The sequence below is a fragment of the Gavialis gangeticus genome, unplaced genomic scaffold (assembly GCF_001723915.1).
Source record: "Gavialis gangeticus isolate Ggan-Ray unplaced genomic scaffold, GavGan_comp1, whole genome shotgun sequence".
Taxonomy (NCBI): domain Eukaryota; kingdom Metazoa; phylum Chordata; order Crocodylia; family Gavialidae; genus Gavialis; species Gavialis gangeticus.
The window spans coordinates 10,883,292-10,895,347 of record NW_017728993.1 but is presented as its reverse complement, the minus strand read 5'-3'; the positions used below and the strand labels follow the sequence as shown (position 1 = coordinate 10,895,347).

The following is a 12,056-nucleotide window of genomic DNA, read 5'->3' as shown; positions in this document are numbered from 1 at the left end:
GGGGGGGGGGAGTCGGGTTAACCCTTTCTTAAATCAGGTTAACCCAATCTCAGGTCGGTATTCCTATGAACTTCCTGAACTTACGGTCTGTAATAAATCTGAAAATGAAAACTCAGGGAAGAACTGTATGAATAACCAATAATAATAAAAGAGTATCTTTCTCTAACTCTCAGTTAATCTGCCTAGAAAGCCTTGGGCTGACCACTTTAAGAAAAAACAGAAAAAAACCCACTTTTTTTTAAAGGGTAGAGTTTACAAAAGCTGTTCTGCACTGGCCTGCCCCTCTTCCAATGGATGTCAGTGGGAGTTTTACTACTGATTTCAGTGGGAGCAGATTTAGACCTAAGCTGAACATTTTTGAAAATCCTACCCTCAAGTCTTATTGCTTCAAGATGTGAAAAGGTAAATGTTGTACGAGAACTGGCTCTATACAAATATAGGTATTTTATAACATGCTTGACACACTGGGTTGGACTTTTCTCTTAAAAGGGTAAATAATGTTGCACTTGGAGGAAAACAAAGTCTAAATAATGCCAATAATAATAATGCGCTCTTAAATTGCACTTCTCATCCAGTGATCTGAAGCACTTTACAAATGGGGTCAATAATACAGATGGAAAGGGGGAAATAAAAGTGTAGCGAAACAGAGACAATAATATACTTCACTGTTACATCTATCTCCTTACATGAAAAATCTGCATAATAAATTGCTGGATATAATTGGAAACATTTTTGGAACCATCTGTTTTTGTCCCATATTTGTTCGGGGCTGGAAGAAATTCAGGATATCAGTTTTTCCTGTGTGTGCACATTTTATAAAGCAAGTCATGTACATAAAAGCCTCAGAGACTCCTAAAATACTCTGATGCCAACTTTCAAACATGGCTGGTTCCTATGACCTACTCCCTGATTTTGGTAAATCCTTAATTGCACCATGAGTCAGATTATAGAGATGATGGTCATGAACAAACTGTGCTGAGCCAGCATAACACCAGTCTAGAAAGAAATGATGATTTCTCTCAGCAAAAATCATATTCCAGAGTAGTAAAAAGTCTTTCAGCATCTTTTAGGTTGCAGTCATAATGTCCCTGCACCTTCCAATATCGACTGGTGAGAAGCATGTTCTTTCCCAGGTATGCAGCTGAGGCAACATTTCTGATGCCCTAAAGGAATGTGTTCCAAAGCTCTCTCCAGAATATGCTTATTTCTTATTGCAGCAGCACAGTGTCAGAAGGCCTGATTCTCTTTAAGACTTAAGCCCTTTTCTATAACTGGCACTGTCAAGAAAGCTAAAGTAAGTGTAAATAGTGTGTAAAGGTTGTTTTAAGGCCTCTTAAAAGTGATATAGTGGAGACTTACTGTAGAAAAAGAATTCAGTCTTAGTGAGTGCGCCTACACGAAATGTTACAGCAGTGTAGCGTCGGCAGGCACAAACTGTGATGCCAGTGCTACTGCGGGGTATGGTTGGAAATGACCTGTGTGCCACCAGGACTGCGCAGTATCAGCAGTTACTGTGCAGTCATTGAGTACAATGACTGCACAGTAACAACTGCACAATCAGGCACCCATGTTGATGTGCCCATGTCTTTATTAGGCCTGTGCAAAGCCGCAAGTATTCACTTCGAATTCGGATTTGGCCGATTCAGAGGGACAGTGATTCGATTTGGAGATTCGAATCACTGTCCCGATTCGATTTGGCCAAATCGGATCTGAAGATTCGACCATAGACTAAACAGGCTGCAGTCCTCACCATGCCGGACACTGCTGCCTCCAGCTGGGAAGTTTCTTGTGATGGGCAAAGGGGGAGCAGATCAACATCCCCCCCCACCCCAAGTGGTTGCAGCAGTGGCAGTAGCAGCCCCACCTGGAAGCTGTGTGTCTTGGTTGGACCGGGTCCTTCCACACACAAGGATGGAGCAAGGTGCGTGGTCTGGGCAGGGTACAATTAATTGGTGGGTGCCCACAAGCCGCATAAAATTGCCTGATGAGCCATATAAGGCCTGGGCTGTATTTTGTCTGCCCCTGTCTTAGATGCGCACAGGGAATTCCTACAAAGGCCCATGGTAACTGCATAGATATATTTTAGAGCATAATTGGGTCTCACAAGTGCAGTTTATATGAATTAATATTAAAAGCTGAACTTTACAATTCTTAGCGTTGGAGTACTTTCAGGTATAACTTTAACTTTATGAGAATGCCAGAGTTTGTGAGGTTTGCATAGATTATTGCAGTTTGTATTTTTTCTGGCTATTTGCCATTCGCAGGCTTCATTGCATCCTATTAGTATTGAACTGGCCTCGTGGGGATCTGTTTCCTGTTTATTGCTTAAAGTCTTCATGGGCATTTCAAAACCTTTTCAGCAGTTCATAAATGTGAAAGTGTCAGACAAACAAAATATTGTTGCTAATTTTCTAGTAGTTTAAAATAAACAAAGATGGGTCTTAATCCGCTCCCTCCCTAGTGAGACAGCTCTCACAGATCTAGTGAGAACAGACACAGGACCTGAGATCTTGAGATCTCAGTAGCAAGTGCTCTGCCTTCACTGAACTGTTCGAATACCATATGCTCCAGTCTGGAAAACTCACCACAAAAGATATGTCCACAGTTGGTTTCTACTGGGCAAGTTGCTGTTTGGAGGCATATTGGGCAATTGAAGTCACTGTGATAACGTGGTTGCCAATGCTGGAGAGATTCCTAAAACAGAAAAAGTCAGAATTCTTTAGTAGATGCATATTTTGAGTGACACCATTTATTAATATTACATTAACTATTAATTATTCTATTTCATCTGCAAATGAGTGTATTAACATTAACCATTACTTGGCCTACAGCAATCACGGAAGAATTCATCAGTGGTGGCAGATGACAGAACTAGGAGCAAGGATCTCAAGTTGCAGCAAGGGAAGCTGAGGTTAGATATTAGGAAAAACTCTCACACTAGGAGGGTAGTACAGCACTGGAACAGGTTACCCAGAGAGGTTGTGGAGTCTCCATCCCTAAAGGTTTTTAAGATCCAGGTAGACAAAGCCTTAACTGGGATGATCCAGTCGAGGATGGTCCAGCTTTGAGCAGGGAGGAGGACTAGATGGTCTGTTCCGACCCTGATTTTCTATGTTTCTCCACCTAACAGATGGGGAAAATGAAATGCCTAGAAATTAAATGATTTATTTAATGTAACAAATCATGGCATTTTTACACATGCAAACACCACAGCACTGTGTCATGTGCAGTTGTATAAGCGGCGAAATGCATGTTACGGCGCAGAAAATGGCGGCAGTCCGCTTTTGAACTCAAATGCATAGAAGATGTTTTAGTTCAAAAGCACACTGCTGCCATTTTCTCCGTGACCCAAGTTAACCCCTACCTAGTCCTCTTACTGTTGAATTCAGGGCTTTGGATCCTTGCTCACCATGTAAAATTGCTGTGACTGCAGGGTCAGGGAAGACTTAACTTGGTCCTTGGTGGTGACAGCTCTCTGGCAGCAGTGAGCTGTAACCACTGCTCTACTCCACACAGACAGAGGCTCAGGCCCCCCTGCCTCCATTTTGGTGCCCCAGGATGCAAACTGTTAGGTATTCCTCTCGGAGTCAAGGATCAGCAAGGATCAGAGCAGCAGTTGGAGAAGGTGAGGGCTTAACTTGTGGCAAGCCAACCAGAAAAGTTGGCCACGAATTACCTAGGCCATCTTCATACAGGGCACCTCTACATGAGCAGTTAATGCACATGAATAAACTCCTGGACTTATTGCTGGAGTTTTTTGCTTCTATGCACAGCATTTGAATATGAACCTAGGAACAAAAAACTCCAGAGTATATTGCTCTGGAGTTTATTCATGTGCAGCACATTGAGCCTGGTTGGAGCAGCCCCAGGGCTGCTCCAGTCGGGTTAAAATTGCTGCAGAGAGGCTGACTTGGTCATGGAGGTATTTCAGGGCAGGGCTAGTTGGCAGGTAGCTCCCACATTGAAGCACCCTTGTGTCCCAGCCATCTAGGCAGTATCTACACATGCGCTGCTGTGCACAAAAAGACTCCAGAGCAGGCTAGTACTTTTACAAGTACTAGCCTGCTCTGTAGTTTGTTTCATGTGCCCTAATAGGGGCATACATGTAGACAGAGATGTTTCCTGTAGAGTTAATTAGGCAGCTCTTTAATAAATGTCTTGAGTAGGCGCACCCACTGAGTCCCAAATTCTGACTCAATAAACCAGAAATTTTCCTTGTTGTTCATTGCCAGTTTCAGCCACTTCTTCATGTACCAGAATGAAAGGCTTGGTGAGTATGGGAATTATGGCTTTTCTTGGACTGGCATGATTATTTGTCCACTGTAAACCATAGGCCTTGTACAGTGAATAACTAATGGAGGATCACATGTAGCTCAAATAAAGGGCTGTGTTTTTAGAACAAGAGAATATGAGTTTTATCCCCACTGTCAGTATAATTTTTCAAAGGGGCACTGTGAAGTCATAGATGGCCATGAATTACCTATGGTAATATAACACACTACCCCAAAAGTATCCTATCCTTTTTTTCTAATTTTTAGTGGAAAGGATGTAAGGTTTAGTTTGTTTGGGCTTTTGTTTCAAGATCACCTACTGCCCACTCCTATAAAAAAAGTCTGCTTGGTATTATAGGCATTTCTGCCATAGCTACCTGATATAATGAGTGGTAAAGAAAAGGCTAAGCAGAATTTTTCTTACTGTATATCAGTTCCTTGCTATGACAGAAAGTTATTGCCAGTTTCATTTATTCAGATTTATTAGCCGGCTTCTGCTGGATCAGGAGATAAAATGTGCTTGCCTCTTTTCATTTTTATGTATATTAAAGAAAATATTGCTTTTTAGATTTTGGTCACTTGTCATTGCCAAACTTAGATCAGCCTGTGAAGACAGTCTAGTAACAGTGTAGTTGGCAACCTTTTCTTCTGAAGATAAAGTTATTTCAATGTTCGTGTCACTCCTATTTAGTAACTGGACTCCTCTGAATTCAGGAGAAGCCTCCATAGACATTCATTTGTTCTATGGTAATATCATTTGTCTTTCACCTCCTGTGCATAGTCAAAGGGTACAGGAGGAGGAGGAGTATTAGTTCCACAATTTTATTTTGCATTTGGATCAAAATGTAGTTAAAAGTAGGTGTTTCTTGATGATACGTGCCAAATTATACAGAATGGTATGTTACTACAAAGGAAATAAGGCATATGATTATGGTTATTTTATGATGTCACCATATGCATGGTCATGCCGTATTGCCCAACAGGAAGGTACGTGCCAGTGGTCTTGTTTGCTCTGGTGCATATTTCAAAAGCAAGGTTGGCACCCACTTTCCTGATGAATCAATGAAAACGCCCCCACACTATTTGATCTATTTCTGGAAGATTCAATAAAGAGCATAATAATAGAACTTAGCTCTTTAAATGGTAGAAAGCAGTAGAGACAGGGAACCCAGTGAATGCCACGCTTATGGGAAAAGCAGAGAAAGATCAATTTGATTAATTTAAAGACTCCAAAAAAGAGTGAGGTTGGCAAGCAGCTCTACAAAACAACTGAACTTATATCCTGCTATCTCTGCCAGTTCACTGACTACATGTGTTGAAATCAGTGCCCTCTAAATGATCCTTTTCTTTGTATGATAAGGATCTGGACCAAGAGGAAGTAGGGTTTTTTTAAAAAACAAAATATCAAACCCACTGAAAAAAAGTCTCATTTTTCTCTGTTCATGAAATGCCTAATATAGATAGCACCCATCTTTAGGCTGCGTATAAGCTGCAATGAGTTGTATGAGTTATATAATCAAGTACTAAATAAATGCACAGTAACCAAAGTTACTGTGCAGTAGCACTGACACATGCCTTTTTAGTGACTCTACTGCGCCACAGCCTAATAAACAGTGCTAGTACTCTACTGCACGGTACTGTGCTGTGATGTACTACTGCACAGTATTATTAGGTTACTGCGCAGTTAGTGTCTCGTGTAGACCTGTCCAGTGTGACTTCAAAAAACACCTCCATCATGGCATTTTAATGTATTCCAACTTCCCAAAATGCTTTGGGGACCTATTTGTAGACTCAAAGGGACAGCCTCACAACTGACATCTATTTTCACTGGTGAAACTTTGACAATTTACATCCGCTGAAGGCCTACGCCTTAGTCCATGACCATGGTGTTTACAAAATGCTGCACGTTTGACCTAAGTGTATCAAATCTTTACTTTGCAAAGTAATAAAACATATACTCCTTTAGCCTTGTCTAGTACAAAAACAGGAACCAAATGTGTTTCCAATTATGTAGCAGATATTGAACAAAGGAAACCCAGCATTCCCAGACCATAACCAATGGAAATTTTGAAAAGCTCTCCTGACCTCTGCAACCTCAATAAGTATAAATTGCTTTTGTATTTTATATTAAACTATAATGTAAAATCATTAACTTACTATGGGATTCCTAGAAGAAAAATGGTTATAGCCTTTTTCCAGATGACTCATCTTTTGCTGATTGACATTAGCAAACCTGTAAAAACAGAGTTTGTGCTATTTTAAAAAATGGTAGAATTGAATATTACTTTGTTGCCATGTAATATCAGCCCCAGCTTCTGACGTGAGTCATTGAATTAATGAGTGCCTAAACTCATCAGGTATATCTAGTAGGCACTGCATGTAAGGACACATTTGTGCTTAAACACAGAAAATTCCAATCATTTTCTACTCAAGGCACTGTGTGTCACATCGGTTAAAAATTCAAAATCCCAGAAGCCAGCCTAATAATAATCCCCTAATTATGACTCACAGAAAGGAACACATACATGCATGTACAACAACAAAAAATTAAATTCAGAGTTACAAAGTAAATTTATCTTCTTGAAATACCAGTCTTCTTTCCCTACATTCTGGGAAAGAAGAGTATGAGTACCAAAGAGCTTCACATAGGAGAAATCTCCCTAGTTGACCTCTAAGAAATATTTAGGTCACCCAGAAGGGATAAATTTTGTAATTATTGAGCACTAAAGCTACAATTTCCAAAGCCACCTAAGGGATTTGAATACTTAATTCTCATTAAAATGGATGAGTGCTTGTACCTCCATACATTTAGGCAGTTGAGAAAAATCTTAGCTTCAAGATTTTCTTCTGATTGCCAAATAGATACTGAAAATGATTTTGTTTTGTAATGCTGGAATTCCACTGTGCCTGACACAGTATAGGTAGTTGTCCAGGATGTGCAGATAATGACAAAGACAGACCCAAGAATATCAATATAATCAACATTTTTTAAAATGTATGTTGCATGTGGATAAAAAAAGTGTGTTTTCATTGGAGAATATTCTTGCATCTTTCAACATGCAGGAGTGCTAGATATTATGGGACTATATTCTTCCTTTTCCAAATGATCACCTAAGTGTGATCTATCTGTAACAGCTGGGATCCTCTGATCTTCCTCAAAATAATACACTATGGGTGCATCTACATGTGGAATTAATGCAAATGAATAAAGTCTGGCATGGTTTGTCCTGGACTTTATTGATCCTGAGCACCATATTTACACATGTGCCTCGGGCCAAAGCACACTGAGCTGGGTCAGAGAAGCTCTGGCTGGCAGGAGCCCTGGGGGGGTCAGCCTGCCAGCCCAGGGCTGCTCCAACCTGCTCAATGTGTTGCAGAGGAGCTGGCTGGGGCACGAGGGTGCTTCAGTGCAGGGCCAGCCAGCAGATAGCCCCTGCACTGAAGTATCCTTATGCTCCAGCCAGCCCTGGTCACTGTCTACATGTGCGTTGTGGCCATAGGATAGCATTTGTGTCAGGCAGTATTATCCTATGGCAGAGTTAATTAGTTTACTTTGACTTAATAGCACCATTTGTGTAGAGAGTAACACTTTGCTGAAGAGCTAAGTAGTCATCCCCTAGTAAAGCACACATGTAGATATGCCCTGTAAGTAACAAAAGCAACTGAATATTCCTTTCTCAGGCAAACAAAAAAAGCCTGTTGTAATTGAATAGTGAGCTCAATGTCTGCCTCAAACAGAGGCAAAATGCCTTTTTTAAAGGTATGTGTCTGTGCCTGCTCCCAGTGAGATCAGGGTCAGCAAAATTCCAGTTGATTTCAGTAGAAGCTGTGTCATATTGCAGGTACGCCATCATTGTGCCAGGGCACCTGAAGCACACTTTTCTCAATGGGACAAATCCATTGTATGAGCACCACCTGTTAATTTAGAAATGAAGGTCAGATACAGACATTATGGGCCCCTGTACATGTGCAGGGAACCTGCTCCAATGTCCTGGAAATCCAGCGCATTGAAGGAGACTCAATTAATCGAGTCTCCTGAAGCATGGGAATTGATGCAATCTGGCAGCCTTCCACATCACTTGTATCAGCATCCCCTTGCATTTCCGCATGGAAAAAAATGGTGGCAGGGTGCTTTGAAAAAAAACACATTCAGTGAACTTCAGTTTGAAGCATCCAGCTGCAGGAACCGGTGAGTGTGGGGTTTTGTTGTTGTTTTTTTTCTTGAAGGGCCAGAGCTGGGGCAAGCAGGGCAGCCACAGAGAGTCCGGGGGAGCGGGCAGGGAGCGGGAGCTCGTGCAGACCCCCCACCCATACAGCATGGGGCAGTGAGAATCGCCCCCACACCCAACAGCACCTGGTGAGTAGGGAGCGGGCAGGGGGTGCTGGGGGACTGGGAAAGTAGGCAGGGGATGGGGCGGCAGGGGTCCCCCCATGGTCCCCTCCCCTCTCCTCCAGCCTCCCCTGCCCCACCCCCTAGTTACCAGCTCTGAGTCCAGCTCCAGCTCCCTGCTGCAGTGGGCAGGGACTGCCCAAATCATCAAAGCTCTCTGAATCTTTTCTGAATCGATTTGGAGAGCTTTGAATCAATTCAGACCTTTTTATTGGCCCCCTGATTCAATTCAGATTCGGAGATTCGGCCACCAAAAGGGACCGAATCTCCTCCAAATCAAATCAGCACCCGAACCTTCACACAGCCCTACTCATTACTACTGTGCAGTAGTTTGTTACTACTGTGCAGGAGTGTTGCATCACAGTTCATGCCCTCAACGCTACTGTGCAGTAGTAACAAGCTACTGCACAGTCAGTGTTTCATGTAGACACGGCCACTGTGCTGCTGGAAGACCATTGAAACTACTCCCTTATTGTACTGCAATTAGGGCTCAGCACTTGGTGGTTCAATTCTGGTCTTTCTTTTAATGTTTTGCAGGTTAAAAAGAAACTGTCATAGGACAAAAAAGCAGCCGCTAGAAGCTGGTTTTATGCTGCCCTGGTCTCCCTGTAAACGAAACTGTGATGTCCAGATGCAAGGGGCTGTGCATAAAGGATTTTTCTACTACCATAAGAAGTTAGTCAGGAGCTGCTTCCTTATCTGTGACCTGAGTCTTTTGTACATTAAAGTAACTGTTAATTAAAAAAAAGAAAATGGACTGCCTTCTGTTTAACTTGAAATAAATCCAAAAGCTATAAAGACTCTTAACAAAGGGGAAAGAATTGGAAAGCCACAAGTGGAACAGTCTAACACTGGGGTATGCATGTCCTAATGAATTTTCCCCCTAGGTTTATCATATTAATCTGCAAACCCAATCCTAATATATCTTGCAAGAGTTAATGCCCAAACCCAAGGCTTTAATTCTTTGATGTATAGACCTGTACTGCTGATAACCTATTTTATCCTGACACTCTCATCAGGCTTATTTAAACATTATTTATTACCCAGTGGAAAGTTTCATGAAAAAGAACAAAGGAAAATGATCATTATATTCTAAATAAAATATCAATTTGATGTATTTAGCATATAAAAACATAGATGACTATCTTAATTGTTACTGAAAGCTATCACAAAAGTAAAAACAGTTAATTCTAGCTGAGAATTTGTCCCACAGTGAACAGTTTTCTTGCATTCTATCATTATATAGGGGGAAGTATCTAATATATGTATCTTTTAAATACTTCGGGTGTGAGCCTAATCTTATTTACCCTGATTTATCAAAAATAACTGTACCAAGATCAATGGATTTACATAGTTGCATTAATGGTCTGAGACCAGAACTAGGCTCATTAGATGGTGAAAACTATTACAGAAAGAGTTAATCACATAGTCAGCACCATTATTTTAAAATGTCTTAAAATGGTATTTGTGTCCCATTTTGCCAGGATGTTTTTATTATGTATCTGAATTTAAAAGCACATATTCTAGCCCACATAGTGATGACCTCTTTAGTTTAGATGCTGTCAGTTTTCACAATACGTTAGCTTCCATCTATATTTTCCAGACGCAAATGGTAAAATTGAGGTTAGTTAAAAATAACTTTATTAAAATAATTTGGCACCAGGACAAGTTGGCAAAGAGCATTTTGGATTCATCTTCAATGGAGATATTAAAGGCTTAGACTTGTCATTCATCCATCAGGGGTGGATTAAGAAAAAATAATTGAATCTTGCACTGATTTCAGTGACTACTTTACCTAAATAAGGACCACCGCACAATTTAAAGTGCTGATTATTTTTAAGTAATCATTTTTAAATGATTTATTTTAAATAGTATAAACTGGAACATTTCTGAGAGGTCCAAAGGAGTTAGTGTCCAGTTCCCACTGATTTTCACTGAGTGCCTAAGATGTCCTTTGAAAATCCAAGCCTTGGATAATAAAATATTGACATTGTCTGTGCATTCTGCATCCGTCTTGCTGAAGCTGGCAGTTCAATAGTCAGGCTCCATTTTGCATGTTTCGTCTGCCATATGAATCGTTCATTAATGGCTCTTCATTGGCCCAGGATCAATAGGAAGGGGGTGGAGGATGCTCTCAGCTCTGCCTAGCCAGTGTGGTGTTAAAGGCACTCTAGCAGGAAGCAGTAGATGTGGGCTAAAGTTCTTTTTTACTGAAGAAGGCAGGGCTGTGTGAAGCTTCGGTTCCTGATTTGATTCGGTGGAGATTCGACCCACTTTGGTGGCCTAATCTCTGAATCTGAATTGAATCAGTGGACCCTTCAATCTTTCTGAATCGAATCGGAACCCTCCAAATTGATTCGGAGAGATTTGGCGATTCAGACATAGACACAGCATTAAATGTTTTTTCTGCATACCTCAAGGTACCAGGTGGCTCATGAGTGCTGTGATGCTGGGGCGCATGGAGCGTCCCACAGGAGCTCAAGGGGCTCCCCACCGTGCTCAGCAGCAGACCTGGAAGTGGACCAATAACACTTCTGGTCCACTTCTGGATCCTCTGGGGAGTGCGCAGGGGGGCCCTCCCCATACCCCCTGCAGCTTGGCAACTGTTGCCTCCTGGGTCTGGGGGGGGATCCGGGGTCCCCCCATGGCCGATTGCTGAGCTGGAAGGGTGTAGGGGTACCCCCCAGTGTGCTCCCCAGTGGACCCGGATGTGGACCGGAAATGCTTCCGGTCCACTTCCAGGGTCACTGCCAAGCATGTGGGGGGGGTGCCCTGTGCTCCTCTGGGATGCTCCATCTGCCCCAGCATTGCAGCATTCACAAGCCACGCCTGGTACCCTGATGTATGTAGGAAAAACATTTAAAGCTGTGTCTATGGCTGAAAACTAATAGAATCACTGTCCCTGATCTGGGCCAAACTGGAATCGAATAGGTCCAATTTTGCACACCCCTAGTATTTAGGTACCCAACTCCTTGGTAGATTATGCTAGTATTTTAAAGATTTGTGACCTGGTGAATGTTCTGAAAAAGAAAAAGGAGGCTTACTGATGATGGAAGCTAGGAATAGGTCTCAAGGACAGCTACATAACATCAGCCCACACCTGCAAGAGGCAGATTAGAAAAGCAAAGGAGGTGACCAGAGTCAGGTTAGCAACTGAAATCATGGACAATAAGAAGTCCTTATATAGGTACATAGGTAACAGGAGGAATACCAGTGGACATGTGGGACCCCTGGTCAATGCATCTAGACATCTGGTCCCCAACACCAAAGAGAATACTGAACTTCTGAACGAGTACTTTGCACCTGTATTCCACAAGTCTAAGAGTGATAGCCTGCCGAATGCCAATATGACACAGAATAGTCACAGTAGGGATGATCGCCTACCAACAGTCAAT

The 12,056-nt window shown here is 42.0% G+C and overlaps 1 protein-coding gene across 1 annotated transcript in view; it reads right to left on the bottom strand.

Annotated features, from left to right (window-relative positions):
• Positions 1-12,056, bottom strand: part of LOC109286588 (E3 ubiquitin-protein ligase RNF170-like) — a 29,575-nt gene that overhangs the window by 9,258 nt on the left and 8,261 nt on the right. Inside the window, exons 2-3 of the mRNA XM_019501209.1 lie at positions 6,429-6,504; positions 2,586-2,694 (exon numbers count right to left, since the gene is read on the bottom strand). Of these exons, the coding sequence (XP_019356754.1) occupies positions 2,586-2,694; positions 6,429-6,504 (185 nt within the window). The remainder of the gene's footprint in view (positions 1-2,585; positions 2,695-6,428; positions 6,505-12,056) is intronic.